This window comes from Bombina bombina, chromosome 6 (assembly GCF_027579735.1).
Source record: "Bombina bombina isolate aBomBom1 chromosome 6, aBomBom1.pri, whole genome shotgun sequence".
Taxonomy (NCBI): Eukaryota; Metazoa; Chordata; class Amphibia; order Anura; family Bombinatoridae; genus Bombina; species Bombina bombina.
The window spans coordinates 575,987,007-576,006,239 of NC_069504.1; the positions used below are offsets into that span (position 1 = coordinate 575,987,007).

Below are 19,233 nucleotides of genomic sequence, written 5' to 3' on the forward strand. Positions count from 1 at the left end.
AAAACTTCTCTTGATGCTTCCTATCTTGTCGAGAGTTGCAAGAGAATGACTGGAGGTGGGGGTTAGGGGAGGAGCTATATAGACAGCTCTGCTGTGGGTGTCCTCTTGCAACTTCCTGTGGGGAAGGAGAATATCCCACAAGTAATGGATGAACCCGTGGACTGGATACACCTTACAAGAGAAAGTATATTAATAATTGTGTTGGTTATGCAAAACTGGGGCATTGGTATTAAAGGAATTATCTACATTTTTAAAACAATAACAATTATGGAGTAGACTGTCCCTTTAACTGTAGACCCAGTAGAAGGAAGAAAAACAAAAGTCCCTGCAACATCCTTTGGAGGATAGTGAGGATATTAGATTCTCATGAGAAAAAAAAAGAATAAGGCACACCTTGAACTCTTTAAAGGGCCATGATACCCAAATGTTGAAACACTTGAAAGTGATGGTAAAATATCTTCCTTTTTTACATAGAGATGCTCAGGTGATATTTTCCTGTCAGCTTTTTACAGTTATACTGCATCAGTTTCAAGTGATTTAGCATATGAGTATTATGTCCCTTTAAACTTCCCTCTTGACAAACACTGCACTCTGAGGCGAAATGGGCCTCAACTCGGTCTAAGAACCCCTCTCAACAAAGAATTCATCTGCACATCTCCAGTTTTTACCTTCCTCCAGCGGAGGCAAAGATAAGACTAACTACCATAGAGGTGGGAGGGGTTATAAAGAGCTCTTTAGGTTCAGGAATCTTTGCCTCCTCCTAGTGGCAGGGAAGGCAATTTCCAGGAGTAATGGATTGTGGACTCTTACCACCTTTAAGAAAGAAACTGCGATTAGATCATGTTCCTTTTAAGCAAGTGTTTTACACAAATCCACAGGTTGTGAGTTTAAAAAAAGGACAATAATACAGTCAAATACTAAAGACAGCATCACATTTTTCAAGAAAGAGATTGTAATTTATTCACATTTTATAAATAAATGTAATCATTTTCTTCTCATCGTCATGATTTTGTTTCAGTCACCATCATGTGCACTTCCATTTGCATTCTTCTTGATTTCATCCTCAGAACTCCTCTTCTGCATTTTTAGAATGCGATTTCTTTAGATTCTGGAGTTTCTCTATGGCAGATAATACAGAAACCTCTCCGTGTACCTTGTTATCTCTTGTTCGTACATTTACTGCATTGTTTGCCTTTTCTTTCTCTCCAACAACTGTAAGTACAGACATTCTATTGTTAACATAAAAAAGATTCACATAGATTAAACAGATTTATTAATACGTTAAGTATGCAGTCAGGCCACCTGCAATCTGTTTTTTCATTGTTATACTATCCTTCACCATTCCTCTTACATACTCATTAAAATTATATAAAAGTGCAAAAAAGAAATTGATCTATTATGTTAGTCATATGCAAGCACTAGTGCAATAATAAAATGCTCTATGTGTTTAATCCATTCAAAGGGGTTAAACACAAAGTTAAAGTCAGCTTCAAACCAGCAATGCACTACTGGGACCTGTCTTAAACCATCAGGTGAGGCAATGACAAAAAGTAAATTTATGCTTACCTGATAAATTCATTTCTTCTACGATATGACAAGTCCACGGATTTCATCCTTACTTGTGGGATTTATCCTCCTGCTAACAGGAAGTGGCAAAGAGCACCACAGCAGAGCTGTATATATAGCTCCTCCCTCCTCTCCACCCCCAGTCATTCGACCAAAGTTAGGAAGAGAAAGGTGCAAAGTTGACTGAAGTTTACAAAAAATAAATATAACCTAAATCTGTCTTAAAATAACAGGGTGGGCCGTGGACTTGTCATATCGTAGAAGAAATTAATTTATCAGTGTTATGAGCTGCTTATTCTATTTTCATTATTTTATATGTTTAACCAAACTTTTCCTTTTCTTTTACTGAACTCTTCTCTGAAACTGCAGATATATTACTTCTGTATTTTCCAGCAATTCACTCCTGACCTAATAAGTGATGTATCTTTAACAACTTACTTTTAGCATAAAAAGTATATATCAGTACATATTAAAGTTATGGCTTCTCCCATACAAAGTTTTCTAAATATCTGAAACTCAAGGTAAAATCCAAGGCTTCTCTGTACAGTATCAACTTCTCAATCCAATTAGTCAGCTAGCCTCTGGTCACATTCCAAGAAAACATATCTCCTAAATTTTAACATAGAGGACCTGTTTTTTTTTCTTCCTTTCCTAGTAACCACTAATCATGTGAGATTTATTGGCCAATCATTATCAGCCAATTAGCTCTCTGCTTTGTAAGTTACTGTAATAGTATAAAAATGCATGTATATGAAAATGTGTTAGTCTTGCGTTGCTGTTTTATGTTCTGGGACACTGTTGCAACAGTGTAATAAAGATTACCTCTCCTGAGGTGAGCCCTTGTTTGATAAATATCTGGTCTGGACCTCTTTATTACTGCACCTGAGACGAGCTCACTCACGACAGTAACTTGGCGACTCTGGTGGGACATGCTTCAGGTCGACCTTTCCGTGCCTCCCTGGCTGGGAACCAACATCTGCGCGCACCCATCTGATTCAGGTCTATAGCTTACCTGTGGGAGGTTTTGTCTTGTTGGCCAGGGAGTCCCGGGGGGCGATAAGGGAGTACGTCCTGAGGAACAGACCACAAACAACGGACACAATCTACCCCTTGGACCAGTCTGTGAGTGTCTTCTTGTCTTTTGTGTTCATGTACGTGTAATATATGTTGTGGGTCTTTTACCCTGTTTTTGTTTTATATACTGGATCCCTATTAAATTCAGTGGGACATCTGTCTGGCAGTTAAACACCATTAGGGTGCCAGCCCACTATAAAATAAAGTTTCAGGTGGTAGGGATTTTACAGAGGCAGAAATAGTGATCCAAGACATATTGTGACTTGAGACTATAGTGCTAATCTCTCCCGCTAAGCAGGGACGTTGAGGTAGTGTCCGTCCGGTAACTGCAGGGACTTGATTAGGGATTGAGGTGAGGTGTGGATTTTGAGGAGTTAAAGTGCCCCTGTTTTTGGTCTAATTTTTGTAGACTGGGCACTTTGTCATCAAAATTTACATTCACTTTAAGGAACAGGGATATAATAATGGGATCCCGGTTGTCTAAAGTAGACAAAGACTCTCCCCTTGTTAAAGTATATGCAAATTAGGGAAAACTCAGTACTGCTTGGTTATAAAAAAAATAGAATTTATACTTTGTGCACAGAGCTCTGAGTTTCCTATACTCTCAGCCTTGATCCTGAATTAAGGTGGCCGAGATTTGGGTCCTTTGAGCTCCCTAAATTAATTGCCCTCCGCAATCTTCTGGTTGATATATGCCCTGACCAGATGGACTACTATTATCTGTTTGAGAATAGTAGGGTTGCGGACGTCAAAACCCAAATGAAAATGTGTTTTCTGTATTACTAAAAGTTTCATGTATGTTAACATTGCTTTAGAATAAATGCTGGGAGGGAAATATTTGAGGTATGCGAGTTGATATGAATTCTGTGTACGATCGCTGCAAAAGAAAGCTGGCCTTGATGTTTGATGCAGGCTGGAGCTGTGTGTGTGTATCAGGGATTCTTAGCTAAGAAATTTGATGACGTAAGGATTTGCTTGTAATTGCTGTAACTTGGTTTTAAAGTCATATGTATGTTCTTAATTTTGTGCGCCAATAATAGAATTTGTTTTAGTTTTAAGTGATATTTGTTTTATGTATGGGCTGATAAGAGATTTAATGTGTTTCCATCTGTTTGAGGCATATAAAATATATCTGCAAGTGAAGTAGCTAAGGACTTTGAAAGTGCGATGGTGTGTGTCATTTTTGTCACGCTCTAGTAAATATGAGAGTTTTTCTTGTATATGATTAATGGGTTAAGTATGTTTGTGGAAAAGATAATAAGGTAAAAAAACTTGTCTTGTTTGCCATTGGAGTTCTGCTTCTTTGCTGTATTATGGACTGTGTGTCATTAGATGTATGTATTTGGGTCTGTTTCTTTTGCAATAAATATTTAAGTATATGCAGGTTGCGATGCAGTGGGGAGGTGGAGTTTTGATGGTAAATAAGACAATAAGGTTGAATATGTAATATACATGATAAATGATCAGCCCTTATGGGGACAGTACACTGTAAAATTGTTTTTATATTAATGTATTTTCAATGACTTGTTATACAAGCTGCATAGTATAAAAAATAATCGGCAGCTAACAATATAAATTTAAATATCACTCCCCACACTTTACATTTAAAGGGACACTCAGGTTTTATAAAATTTTCATGATTCAGATACAGCATGTAATTTTAAACAACTTTCCAATTTACTTCCATTAAAAATAATGTGCACAGTCTTTTATATTTACACTTTTTTTTGAGTCACCAGCTCCTACTGAGCATGTGCAAGAACTCAGACTATACGTATATGCATTTGTGATTGGCTGATTGCTATCACATAGTACAGGGGGAGTGGAAATATACATAACTTAGAAATGTGTTAGAAAAGAATCTACTACCCATTTGAAATTCAGACTAAATGCTATTGTATTGTCTTGTTATCTTGCATTTGTTGATTATGCAAATCTGCTGTGTTTACTGGTCCTGTCTCTGGGAGCATAATAATTGCATAAGACCTGGATGATTTTCTATATTTTTACTTTAGTTTGTTTTACAATAGTTTGCTTACATAATCACCTTGTGCAGACCTTTCCTTGTATATATATTCAGTATAATATAAAATCCGTGAGACTAACAGTGAACAAAAAAAAGAGTTACATTTGCTTTCCAGCTGATTGAGGCTTCATGCCGATGTGGATTTGACTTCTGAGTTGAATACATACAGGTCTGTGTAAAAGTCTGTTCTAATACAGGAGTGGAATTGCATGTTGCAAACGTTTTCTTTTTCTCTTCAAATAAGTTGCAAACTGAGAGATATCACTGACCTGAATGTATTCAAGCTCTAAAAAAAACTGCTCACTGCTCAACACGGAGTCAGGGGGTGGAGCAAGTGCTATGCACAGAAGGCAGGAAAAAAAAAATATTTAAAGGGGTATAGGCAAACTGATATAAAATCTAAGATTTCAAAAAATATTTACAGAGAAAGAAAATGAAGTTTATTGTATGCTCAGCACTAGTATATTTAACTATGTCAAGCAGTTTCAATTAAAAATTATTCTTAATTTGGGTAAACTGTCCCTTTAACTATCCTGCACCCCTGTGAGTGTGGTTTCTTATTACTGGCTTGTTTACTTAGGCTGATTGATAGATGAGACTCCAGTATAAAACTTTTACTATAGGTGGGTATACCACAGACTAAATCAGCTATTTCAAATGCCAAAATAGAGGAAAGGAGCTTGTACAGGGACATTCTTTACACATTTATGTGCCACACGCAGTACACCTCTTACTCAGTCAGACAAATACACATTTTTTTTAAAACCAACGTCTCACTAGGTATGAGACATTGCTTCTTGTACCTTCTAATATCACTATCATCCACTGTACCTCTCTCAACCCAGCAACTTTGTTACCTCTACCTGATGATGGTACCCCACACTATGACTGTTTATCTGTATCTCTCTTTTAATCCAAACTAAGGGATGGCCTCTCTGATGTGCCTCTACCTAACCTGGATTGGACACTGTTCTGTGATGGAAGTTTGAGGATGGTGAATGTTTCTGCTGTAGTCATGACAGATTCTGTTATAGAGGCCAAGCCCCTCCCATCTCACTACAGTGCCCAAGCGGCTGAGCTACATGCACTCACACTTGCTTGTCAGCTCTCAAAGGACAGGTCAGTAAACATTTACACTGATAGTAAATATGCTTTAGGGATTGTATATGCCACTGGTCAATTATGGAAATTAAGGGGTTTTCTAACTTCTGCTGGTACCCAAATTGCCAATGCACCACAAGCTTCTGCGTTCCTTGACTCAATCCATTTACCCACTTCCATCTCTGTCATGCATTGCAAAGCACACACCCACTCACAGGAACCCATTTCACTTTGTAATAGTTATGCTGATCAAATTGCTTAGCATGCAGCTTCTCTGCCATTTACACTACATTGTCTCTCTTTACACTTCTCTTCCTGAACAAACTGTTCACCTCTGGACTATTCTTGGTGTGACTTTTGGTATCTGGTCCACTCCAGATGGATGCCCTGCTCTACCTCAACCACACCTCTCTCTTATGCTATCCTTTCTGCATAACCAAACACACTGAGGTACCACACAACTTTGCCCCCCCCCCCCCCATCAAGCTGCAAAATGGGTTGTATTGAATTGTGAGACGTGCTCAATTCAATCCAAGGGGGGAACCTAAAGGCCCACCAGGCGGATGCCCATGGGCATTTGAAACTTTTGAATGTTTACAAATTGACTTTTCTGACATACCTCCCTGTAGGGGTTTCAAACATTTACTTGTGATAGTGGACCAACTTACTGGATGGGTCGAGGCCTTTCCTACAAGAACTGTGAAAGTCCAAGAAGTTGCCAAGTGAATGCTAAAAGAACTCATACCCAGGTTTGGCCTCCCAGAGTAATTGAATCTAACAGAGGAACACATTTCACAAGTAATATTATTCAGCAACTGACATTAGCCTTAGGCTTTCCTTGGCATCTCCATACCCCTTGGCATCCAGAAAAGCTCAGGCCAAGTGGAAAGAAAGAACCAGACCCTAAAACAGACTATTGCAAACATTTGTTCTCAAGTAAGCCTTAAATGGGTAGATGCTTTGCCCCAGCACTGTTTGGGACTCACACAAACCATAGGGGGACCCTCAAGCTCTCACCATATGAACTATTGTTTGGTAGGCCACCTCCTTTGTATAGTGCCAACACCTTACACCTGCCTGACCTTGCAGTAGGTGATGTATAACTAACTGCTTATCTTTTGCAACTGCAGACATTCTCTCCACAGACATGTCTCTCTCTCTCAGTCTTTTCCATTGGACATGACTGCACATCCCTTCCAGTCAGGTGACTTCATTTTAGTCCAGACCTATCAAAAAAAGCCACTGCAGCCTCTCTGGAAAGGTCCCTTCCTGGTTTTGCTGACTACTCCAACAGCTATTAAAGTTGCTGAGGTCGACTCTTGGATCCACTACTCCATGTGTAAAAGATACAGCCCAGACAAAGAAGCAGCCTGCAACAAGCCAAAGAAAGAAGAAGCTGGGGCAACCAAGGCCTCTGAAGAAGGGGTAACCAAGACCCCTGACGACGATTGGTTAATTCAGACCCTTCTGGGTTTGAAACTCAGACTAACCAGAAATAGTGAAATCTCACTAGCTGAATGAGTGAAACTGAAAGATCTGTCTTTCTCTTATTTTCATTGTCTCACTCCTCTGTTGATATCTTGAGTAACATCCCTCAATATGTCTCCTTTGTTTTGTGTCACACTTTTGACCATGCTCTCTTCCCAATATGTGTCTTCTGGTCAGTGTGTTTGTCCTAACCCCTTTACTAAATACTCTTGTTCTGGTAACCTTGTATCTGTGGCAGTTTTTCCTCCTACAACTAGCTGCACTCAACAAGTAATTATACTCAAAGTTCGTATTTAAAGGCCCTAAGGGGTTTGTTATCCAGTCTATTTGCATAGCCCCACTAGTGAATGTGGTTTGAAAATTATGAAGTGGGTAGCTGAGAAATGAAAGTCACCCCTTCTTGCTTGACGTTCCCCTGTAACTGCAATTGCCACAACCCCTATTTACCCCCACAATTCTTTCCCCCATAATGATAATTTACCTAATGCCCAATTGTCCACAGAGAACTATTCTTTAGGTGAATGGGGACTAAACTCACACGTTGTCCTACTCCAAACTATAGCCAATCACACAGAGGGCAATTGTTATATTTGTGCTCGCATTCCCAATCATCATAAGAGGGGTATTCCTCTTATGGGTATTAATGTTGATTTGTTTACCTTTGATTTGTCTACTTTTATTCCTCCAGGTACACCATTGTTCAACCCATCAGGTAATTTTATCTCTTTGGGAGGCACCTCATATGGTACTATCTGCAGGGAAATTGGCCAAGGTACGGTGCGGTTGGGTGCCTCCCTATGTGAGTATGTAATCTCCAGTAATGGCACTCATTTCCAGCTGGTAAATTTCTCTGGAATGATCCTGACTGTGAATCAAAATCTCACTGCACTTTTTTTGTTTCCTCCAGGGCCCCAATTGTACTTTTGTTTCCCCATCCCTTGTACAATCTTTCCTCAGCAGACCACCCCCTGGGTTGTATTGATATGTGGACAGACAGCGGTGTCAGTCCTCCCTGGTAACTCTACAGCCATCTGCTTCCTGGGTGTGGTAACCCCAGCCATCCGTGTTGTCCCCACGATGCCCTTGGGCCCAATTCGCAATAAACGTGAATCTGAAAGCTTGCTGCCCCCCCTTGTCCAACAGTATGCTGGAGATTCAACTGGTCGAGCTATCCTCCCGGCCGTTGGTGTCTACCTGAATCATCAGGACATCATCATGTTATCTGTGACACTACAGACCTTCATGAATGAGAGTGCAGGAGTTGTTCAGAGTGTGGCCCAAGAGTTGAAGCAGCTTAGACAACTAGCATTGCAGAATAGGATGGTCCTTGATTACCTCCTGGCATCCCAAGGAGGGGAGGGGGGTGTAGTCTTGTGAGCAAAGAATGTTGTACCTATGTTACTGATCAATCACTTAATTTGAGTCACCATCTCACAGTTATTAGGTCCCTATCCCAGGATGTCCAAGATGTGATTGATGACAAATTTGGCCTTGGAGGTATTCTTAACCATCTCTTTGATTGGCTACCTAATTTGGGATGGTTACACTCCCTTTTTCTGTATGGCATTGTTATTATAGTATGCCTTATCCTGATGTGTTGCTGTATACAATGTGTACCTGGTCTAATCTCTACATGCAAGAATGTTTTCACTGTGTCTCATTCTTCTCCCAAATACTTGTTTCCCTCTATCTGTTTTGAATCTCCCCACCATGTTGAGATCTCTCTTGACCCTGACTTCTCTCCTACTCTATGTCTCTTTTGACCTCTTGATCTTACAATGTTATTGTCTACCCACCAGCTGTGCCCTAAAATTCCCTGTCTTATCCCTATGCAGGATGCACTACGTCCCTGGGATCGTCTAGAACTTTCCTACATTGGGAAACTGGCCACGGAGAGACCATGGACCATCATCTACCTTGATGGCCACCCCGGTCATAGCCTGTATACCCATAACCCACTCCTTTTTCCCTCCCTTGTGGTTTCTATTTCTTCATTGTCTTTCTGTATTGTTTTATTTTGATTTCATATTGCATTACCTTATACTTACACTCTCTATATTTCCTTCACAGGTGCAGAATTCCTTCACCTCCCAAACATGCCATGATACTGCCTGATAACCCACTATTCGCTATCAACTCTGCAAGAATGATGGGGATTGTTAATTGTTGTTAATAAATCTGGGAGGGGATGTTTCTGCACTATGTCATGCCACACACATATGTCATGCCACACACACATTTACAGCATAGGAATGTTTAGGTAGTTGTCTACTCCACCCGATGGCGACTAGCGTCCGGTAATAGCGGAATTGCCTACTACCTAATAACTTCACTCCTACCTTGTTTTTGCTTACCCTCTTGTAGTCCTGTGAACCATCTTGGACGCGAGCACCCATGTACTAATAGCATTGTGATTGTAATTGTCAAACCGCCATGAGTCACATTAAGTTTTTGTGATCGCAGCACTTTGACGTTTGCGATCAAAGGGGGGAATGTTATGAGCTGCTTATTCTATTTTCATTATTTTATATGTTTAACCAAACTTTTCCTTTTCTTTTACTGAACTCTTCTCTGAAACTGCAGATATATTACTTCTGTATTTTCCAGCAATTCACTCCTGACCTAATAAGTGATGTATCTTTAACAACTTACTTTTAGCATAAAAAGTATATATCAGTACATATTAAAGTTATGGCTTCTCCCATACAAAGTTTTCTAAATATCTGAAACTCAAGGTAAAATCCAAGGCTTCTCTGTACAGTATCAACTTCTCAATCCAATTAGTCAGCTAGCCTCTGGTCACATTCCAAGAAAACATATCTCCCAAATTTTAACATAGAGGACCTGTTTTTTTTTCTTCCTTTCCTAGTAACCACTAATCATGTGAGATTTATTGGCCAATCATTATCAGCCAATTAGCTCTCTGCTTTGTAAGTTACTGTAATAGTATAAAAATGCATGTATATGAAAATGTGTTAGTCTTGCGTTGCTGTTTTATGTTCTGGGACACTGTTGCAACAGTGTAATAAAGATTACCTCTCCTGAGGTGAGCCCTTGTTTGATAAATATCTGGTCTGGACCTCTTTATTACTGCACCTGAGACGAGCTCACTCACGACATCAGGTAAGCATACATTTACTTTTCTTTTACAAGATATGACGAGTCCACGGATTTCATCCTTACTTGTGGGATACAATACCAAAGCTACAGGACACAGATGAAAGGGAGGGAACAAGACAGGAACCAAAACGGAAGGCACCACTGCTTGAAGAACCTTTCACCCAAAACCAGCGTCAGAAGAAGCAAAAGTATCAAATTTGGAAAATTTGGAAAAAGTGTGAAGAGACGACCAAGTCGCAGCCTTGCAAATCTGTTCAACAGAAGCATCGTTTTTAAATGCCCATGAGGAAGCCACAGCCCTAGTAGAATGAGCCGTAATTCTTTCAGGAGGCTGCTGTCCAGCAGTTTCATATGCCAGCCAAAAAGAAAGAGCGGTAGCCGTAGCTTTCTGACCCCTACGCTTTCCAGAAAAAACAATGAATAATGAAGATGATTGGCGGAAATCCTTAGTCGCCTGCAAGTAAAACTTCAAGGCACGGACCATGTCCAAGTTATGCAGCAGACGCTCTTTCTTAGAAGAAGGATTAGGACATAAAGAAGGAACAACAATTTCCTGATTAATATTCTTATTTGAAACAACCTTAGGAAGGAACCCAGGTTTGGTACGTAAAACCACCTTATCAGAATGAAAAATAAGGTAAGGCAAGTCACATTGGAGTGCTGAAAGCTCAGAAACTCTACGAGCAGAAGAAATAGCAACTAAAAACAAAACTTTCCAAGATAATAAATTAATATCTATGGAATGCATGGGTTCAAACGGAACCCTTGAAGAACACTAAGAACTAAATTCAAACTCCAAGGTGGAGCAATTGATCTAAACACAGGCTTAATTCTGGTTAGAGCCTGGCAAAAAGACTGAACGTCTGGAACATCAGCCAAACGTTTGTGAAGCAAAATTGACAAAGCAGAAATTTGTCCCTTTAAGGAACTTGCTGATAACCGTTTCTCCAAACCTTCTTGGAGAAAAGATAGAATCCTAGGAATCCTAATCTTACTCCATGAGTAGCCTTTGGATTCACACCAAAAAAGATATTTACGCCATATCTTATGATAGATCATTCTAGTGACAGGCTTACGTGCCTGAATCAACATATCAATGACCGCATCAGAGAATCTCCGCTTAGATAAAATCAATCGTTCAATCTCCAAGCAGTCAGCTGCAGAGAAATTAGATTTGGATGTTGGAAAGGACCTTGAATGAGAAGGTCCTGTCTCACTGGGAGTTTCCACGGAGGCAGAGAGGACCTGTCCACTAGATCTGCATACCAAGTCCTGCGTGGCCACCAAGGCGCGATTAGGATTACTGAAGCTCTCTCCTGTTTGATCTGAGCAATCACCTGGGGAAGGAGAGGAAATGGTGGAAACACATAAGCCAGGTTGAACGACCAAGGCACTGCCAAGGCATCTATTAGTTCGGCCTGAGGATCTCTTGACCTGGATCCGTATCTTGGGAGCTTGGCATTCTGTCGAGACGCCATCAGATCCAACTCCGGTTTGCCCCATCTGAGAATCAGGGAGGCAAATACCTCCGGATGGAGTTCCCACTCCACCGGATGAAAATCCTGTCAGCTTAAATAATCCGCTTCCCAGTTGTCCACTCCTGGGATATAGAGTCCATACACCCTAAGCTTTCAGGAAATTCCAGACTGCAACCCAGCCTAGTAGAGACTGGCGTCCGTTGTCACTATCACCCATGAGGGTCTGCGGAAACCCGTCCCCTGGGACAGATGATCCGTTGACAACCACCAAAGAACAGAGTTTCTGGTCTCTTGATCCAGATTGTGAATGGGAATATGAAGGTATGCATCCTTCAAGTCCACGGTAGTCATATATTGGCCCTCCTGGATCATTGGTAAACTTGTTCGGATAGTTTCCATCTTGAACGATGTTTGTTTAGACTCTTGAGATCTAAAATGGGTCTGAAAGTTCCCTCTTTTTTGGGAACCACAAAGAGATTTGAGTAAAACCCCTGTCCCTGTTCCAGTATTGGAACGGGACAAATAATTCCCATAGTAGAGAGGTCTTTTACACAATGTAATAACGCCTTTCTTTTTATCTGATCTACAGACAATCTTGAAAGAAGAAATCTCCCCCTTGGGAGAAATCCCTTGAATTCCAGTTGGTACCCGTGGGTCACAATTTCCAGTGTCCAGGGATCCTGAACATCTCTTGCCCAAGCCTGGGCAAAGAGAAACAGTCCGCCCCCTACTAGATCCGGACCCGCCCCTTCATGCTGTCTTGGTAGCAGCAACAGGCTTTTTGGGTTGCTTACCCTTGTTCCAGGCCTGGTTGGGTCTCCAGACGGACTTGGCCTGAGCAAAATTCCCTTCCTGCTTTGTGGAGGAAGAGGAAGAGGAAGAAGAGGGTACTCCTTTAAAGTTCCGAAAGGAACGAAAATTATTTTGTTTACCCCTATTCTTAACAGACTTATCCTGAGGTAGAGCATGACCTTTACCTCCAGTAATGTTAGAAACGATTTCCTTCAACTCAGGCCCGAATAGGGTCTTACCCTTGAAAGGAATAGCCAAGAGCTTAGATTTAGATGACACATCAGCAGACCATGATTTTAACCATAATGCTCTTTGCGCTAAAATGGCAAATCCTGCATTTTTAGCCGCCAATTTAGCAATTTAAAAGGCGGCATCTGTGACAAAAGAATTAGCTATCTTGAGAGCCTTAATTCTATCTAAAATATCCTCTAAGGGGGTCTCAATTTTAAGAGACTCTTCCAAGGCATCAAACCAGAAAGCCGCTGCAGTAGTCACTGGAACAATGCAGGCTGTTGGTTGTAAGGTGTTACGGTTACCCTTAGTCTCGCTGAGAGATGGACCGCTTAGTAGCCTGGATCCCTATTGCTAAAGAGGGGAGAAGCTGCTTTCCATAGTATTCTATATGAGTCTCGCAAATATAGAATAATCTCCCTTAGCTGCAGTACAGCTAGGATACCCTTCTGCCCACAAAAACGAGTCAACGCTGCGATTGAGGGTCAAACAAGAACTCAGGACTGGGATGCCCAGCCTGCTTTTTATTAAGGTTACATGCACACAGGGCACTCCCAGGGGGAGAGGGGGGGAAGCACAAAATCCCCCATCACACATTTAGATAGAGAGCACTGTCCTTTGACAGGCCACAATAGGATTACTGTACTTAAGATAACAAGTTTACAAGTTCATCTTATCAATTAGCAGTCTGGCTCCAGAGGTGATTAGACAATGGGATTGGTTATCACTAAACTTAGAGCTGAGGCCAGCAAACGTGTATTTAGGCAATAGTTTCTAAAAGCTGAAAAAAAAGTTAACTCTTTATGAAATGATACTTGTTACAGTTTTCTTGGAGCCCTTCTTAGGCGCTGGCTTGCTGGTTCAGGCATTGCTGCTGGGAAATAAGCTCTTCACAACAAAATAACGAATGCTTCTGTAACAGTGCTCCCTTTCTGTGGAACACTCTGGCAGACACGGTCTGACCCCTTTTCGGGGCAGACTAAGGCTGTCCAGACCGCTGGTTATGCGGGGCTGAGGTCGGTTTGTCTGGACAACCCGTCGGCGTTGCCATTCTGTTTCCCAGGTCTGTAAGTAATGGTGAAATTGAAGGGTTGCAACGATAAGCTCCAACGTAATAGCCTGCCGTTATCTCCAGAGACCCGGTTCAGCCACACCAACGGGTTATGGTCGGTGACCAGAGTGAACTCCTGACCATATAAATAGGGAGTCAATTTCTTTAATGCCCACACCAAAGCCAAACACTCCTTTTCGACCGCTGCATAGCTGACTTCGCGGGGCAGGAGCTTCCGGCTGATGTAGGCAACTGGATGCTCCCCTCCATCTTCGCCTACTTGGCTGAGGACGGCTCCCAGCCCGAACATGGAAGCATCTGTATGGACGATAAAACGTTTGTTAAGGGCTGGGGCCGCCAAGACAGGAGCGTTAATTAGAGCATTTTTGAGAGCCTGGAAAGCCGTTTCACAGTGGGGAGACCACAGGACCTGTCGAGGTAAGTTCTTCTTGGTCAAGTCAGTCAGGGGTTTGGCAAGTGTGCTGTAGTCTGGTACGAACCGTCTATAGTACCCTGCCGTGCCCAGGAAGGCTAGGACCTGAGTCTTAGTGATGGGGGTGGGCCAATTGGCGACAGCTTCTATTTTGGCCGGCTCTGGTCGCTGCTTTCCACACCCCACCCGGTGACCCAGGTACTGTACCTCGGCCATCCCAAAGTGGCATTTTTCTGGCTTCAGAGTCAGGCCAGCAGCCCGGATCTGATCCAGAACCATTCCGACATGAGCTAAGTGGTCCTCCCAGGACTCACTGTGGATCGCTATGTCGTCCAGGTAGGCGCAAGCAAAACTCTGGAAGCCATCCAGGAGCCTATCCACCAAGCGCTGGAATGTAGCTGGGGCATTCTTCATCCCAAACGGCATTACCCTAAACTGATATAAGCCGAATGGGGTGACGAATGCCGACTTGGGGATAGCCTCCGGGGCCAGGGGAATCTGCCAGTAACCTTTGCAGAGGTCAATAGTGGTCAGGTAATTTCCCCTGGCTATACGATCGAGTAGCTCGTCTACCCTGGGCATAGGGTAAGCGTCCGTCACGGTATTTTCATTGAGCCTCCGATAGTCTACGCAGAACCGGGTGGTCCCATCTTTCTTGGGCACCAAGACAACTGGGGAGGCCCAGGGACTATCGGAGGGCTCAATTACCCTGAGCTGGAGCATCTCATCGATCTCCTTCTTCATTCCTGTCCTAACTGCTTCGGGGATTCGGTACGGAGCCTGGCGCAAGGGAGCTTGTCCCGGGGTATCTACCTGGTGGGTGGTTAAAGTAGTGTACCCTGGCTTCAGGGAGAAGGTGAGGTGTTTGGACTGGAGGAGTTGGTTGAGCTGCTCCCTTTCAGTGGGGCTAAGTCGGTCCCCTATCTGAACCTGCGCCACTATACCTGTGGGGAGACTCTTTTCTAATAGGTCTGGAATGGGTAAACTGTCGGGGTCTTCCTGAGGGGAACAACATACGGCCGTCACGTTCTCTGGTCGCTCAAAATATTCCTTGAGCATGTTTACATGGAATGTCTTTCTAAGATTGTTGTCATGGCAGCTAGCTATCACATAAGTGGTGTCTCCCCTTTTCTCTACGATCTTGTAGGGACCCTGCCAGGACGCCTGCAATTTGTCTGTCTTCACCGGCTTAAGTACTAACACCTTTTGTCCTATGGTGAAGATTCTCTTTCGGGCCCCCCGATCATACCATACTTTCTGCCTTCTCTGGGCCAACTGGAGATTAGCCCGCACGGATTTGGCTAATTGCTCCATTCGGTCCCTGAGTTCCAGCACGTATCGCACAATGGGGACACCGTCAGCCTCCATCTCTCCCTCCCAGTGCTCCCGGATCAGGTTTAGGGGTCCCCGTACCTTTCTTCCGTAGAGCAACTCGAAGGGAGAGAACCCTGTCATTTCCTGGGGCACCTCCCGATAAGCAAATAGGAGGTGCGGCAGGAAGCGTTCCAAGTCTCGGTATTCCTGAGTGAACGTCTTGAGCATTTGCTTGAGGGTCCCATTGAACCTCTCACACAGCCCGTTCGTCTGGGGGTGGTATGGGGAGCTCAGGAGGGACTTAATTTTGCAAACCTGCCAGAGTTGTTGGGTCAATTCAGCCGTAAATTGGGTGCCTCGGTCGGATAGGATTTCTTTTGGAAATCCTACCCGGGAGAACACCTGTACTAGTGCATTCGCTACCGTATCCGCTTGTATGTTGGATAGGGCGACAGCCTCTGGGTACCTGGTAGAGTAGTCCACTACGGTAAGAATGTAGCGCTTACCGGAGGGACTAGGGGTAGCCAGTGGTCCCACTAGGTCAATAGCAACCCGGCTGAAGGGTTCCTCTACAATGGGCATATTTACTAGATGGGCTTTAGGGTGATCGCCTCGCCTTCCTACTCGTTGACACACATCGCAGGTGTTACAGTAAGTTCTAACGTCAGCGTGCACCCCTGGCCAAAAGAACGTGTGAGTAATGCGGTGTAGGGTACGGGTTACGGCTAGGTGGCCTGCTAAGGGGATGTCGTGGCCTATTTTGAGGATTTCTTGACGGTATTTGTGGGGCACTACCAGCTGTCGCCTACGCTGTCCCCTTTTCTCTGTCCAGCGGTATAGTTTCCCTTTTTCCCATAAGAATGTTTCGTTATCTGCCCCGCCCCCTCTGGTCTCTGCTCGTTCCCGGTACTTTTGTAAGGTCGGGTCAGTCTTAGACTCTGCCTCGAAAGCATCTGGGGTGTCCCAGGGTATGGGGCCTAACCTGTCAGGCAAGGTCGGGGTAGGTCTTACCTGTGTCTCCCGCACTGGTGAGAGCTCTCGCTCCGTCCGGGCTTGGGCCCGTGTAGTCACTGGGTCCGCCTCGTTGTTGCATACTGGAGCATAGGCAGAAGTCATGGGGCCCAAATCGTTGCCCAGTAGTACTTCGGCAGGTAAATTATCCATTAGGCCCACGTTCACAGCCCCCTTTCCCGCTCCCCAATCAAGATGCACTTTAGCTGTTGGAATTTTGTACACATCCCCCCCCCGCCACTCTAATGGCCACAGTCTGTCCGGATCGCTTGTGCTCTGGCACCAAATGACTCTGTACCAGCGTGATAGTAGCCCCTGTGTCTCGCAATCCCTCGGTAGATCGCCCCTCGAGCGATACCCTCTGCCGATGGTGCTGGCGGTTATCTGAGGCAGCATATACAGGGTCTGCCTCGTGAAGCGGCCCCACATATCCCTCCATAGGGGCCTCTTGGTTAACACAGAGGGCCCGGGCCGGACGATAGGACCCAGAGGGGTAATTGTAATTCCTGGGTGTCTGGTGCGTATTAAGGGGGCAGCTAGCCATGAAATGCCCTGGTTGCTTGCATCGGTGGCAAGTCGGTCTGGGACGCTCAGAGCTGTTATTGGGTGGTCCTGAGTGTCGGACGGGCCCTGTGGGCACCGGGGCTCGGAATTCAGCACGAGGGGGTGCACGGTAAACCTCTCTGGGTTCGACCCGTGCTGGAGCTCGGTAGTTCATGGGTTCGTGAAGACGGGAGTCATAATGTTCATCGGCCAATTTGGCTGCTTCTTCTAAGGTAGAAGGCCGCCTGTCTCGCAGCCATTCCTTCCCTTGCTGTTCCATGCCATTATAAAAATGTTCTAAGAGAAACAATTGTAAAATTTCCTCCCCAGTCACCGCTTTACTTCCGCTCAGCCAGTGATTTGCCGCTCTCCGCATTCGGTGCGCCCATTCCATATGGGTATCGTTAGGCTTCTTTTCCGTGCCCCGAAACTGTCGGCGATACATGTCCGGAGTTACAGCGTACCGTCGCAACAGTGTCTCCTTAACTAGCTCATACTGTGTCACTTCCTCAGCACCCAGAGTACGAAAGGCTTCCAGGGCTCGCCCGGATAGTTTCCCAGACAATATCGTGGGCCACTCTCTGTTGGGAATCTGGTGCGGGGCACATTGCCTTTCGAAGTCCACCAAATATTCATCAATCCCTGTCTCGCTCTCTAGGAAGGGTCGAAATGCCGCATATGGTATTTTGTGCCTCCCATCATTTTCGACAGGGATGATTACCTGCGGGGCTTCAGCATTGCGGTGTGCGTTCGCTAGGTTGAGTTCGTGTGCTCGAGTCTCTCGTATATCCTCGTCCGCCTCCGCCATCAACTGCTGTACCAATTCCATGGAGGGGTTCGGCCCGTATAATGAGAGCCTTTCCCGAACAATCCTGGTTTTTTCGTCACTAATCGTGGTCGGTGTTTCCGCCATTGTGAAGCTCTGATCCAGTTCGGTCAATTCTGCGATCAGCTCTCTCCTCGGCCGGTTGCTGGCGTACCCCCCTCTGCTTTCAAGTAAATCCTTTAGGGTTGTACGCTTCAATTTTTCGTAAGCGCTCTCCATCCGTTCTGTACCTCTCCTAGGAAATCCAGGAAAATCCCGCCGCTGCCGCCAAATGTTACGGTTACCCTTAGTCTCGCTGAGAGATGGACCGCTTAGTAGCCTGGATCCCTATTGCTAAAGAGGGGAGAAGCTGCTTTCCATAGTATTCTATATGAGTCTCGCAAATATAGAATAATCTCCCTTAGCTGCAGTACAGCTAGGATACCCTTCTGCCCACAAAAACGAGTCAACGCTGCGATTGAGGGTCAAACAAGAACTCAGGACTGGGATGCCCAGCCTGCTTTTTATTAAGGTTACATGCACACAGGGCACTCCCAGGGGGAGAGGGGGGGAAGCACAAAATCCCCCATCACACATTTAGATAGAGAGCACTGTCCTTTGACAGGCCACAATAGGATTACAGTACTTAACATAACAAGTTTACAAGTTCATCTTATCAATTAGCAGTCTGGCTCCAGAGGTGATTAGACAATGGGATTGGTTATCACTAAACTTAGAGCTGAGGCCAGCAAACGTGTATTTAGGCAATAGTTTCTAAAAGCTGAAAAAAAAGTTAACTCTTTATGAAATGATACTTGTTACAGTTTTCTTGGAGCCCTTCTTAGGCGCTGGCTTGCTGGTTCAGGCATTGCTGCTGGGAAATAAGCTCTTCACAACAAAATAACTAATGCTTCTGTAACATAAGGAAACCCTGATGAATAAATAACTTCTTTAGAAGACCCTCTAATTTTGTATCCATAGGGTCTTTGAAGGCACAACTGTCCTCAATAGGAATAGTTGTACGTTTAGCCAGGGTAGATATAGCTCCCTCCACCTTAGGAACAGTCTGCCAAGAGTCCAGAATGGTGTCTGAAATGGGATACATTTTCTTAAAATTAGGAGGGGGGGGGGGGACGGTATACCCGGCCTGTCTCTTAAATTCTCTTAGGAACCGGAAAAACATCAGTGTAAGTGGGTACT

At 44.0% G+C, this 19,233-nt stretch overlaps 1 protein-coding gene across 1 annotated transcript in view; it reads right to left on the reverse strand.

Annotated features, from left to right (window-relative positions):
• Window positions 1-934: 934 nt before the first annotated feature.
• Window positions 935-19,233, reverse strand: part of LOC128663291 (threonine--tRNA ligase 2, cytoplasmic-like) — a 411,905-nt gene continuing 393,606 nt past the window's right edge. Inside the window, exon 19 of the mRNA XM_053717549.1 lies at window positions 935-1,212. Within this exon, the coding sequence (XP_053573524.1) occupies window positions 1,064-1,212 (149 nt within the window). The 3' untranslated portion in view covers window positions 935-1,063. The remainder of the gene's footprint in view (window positions 1,213-19,233) is intronic.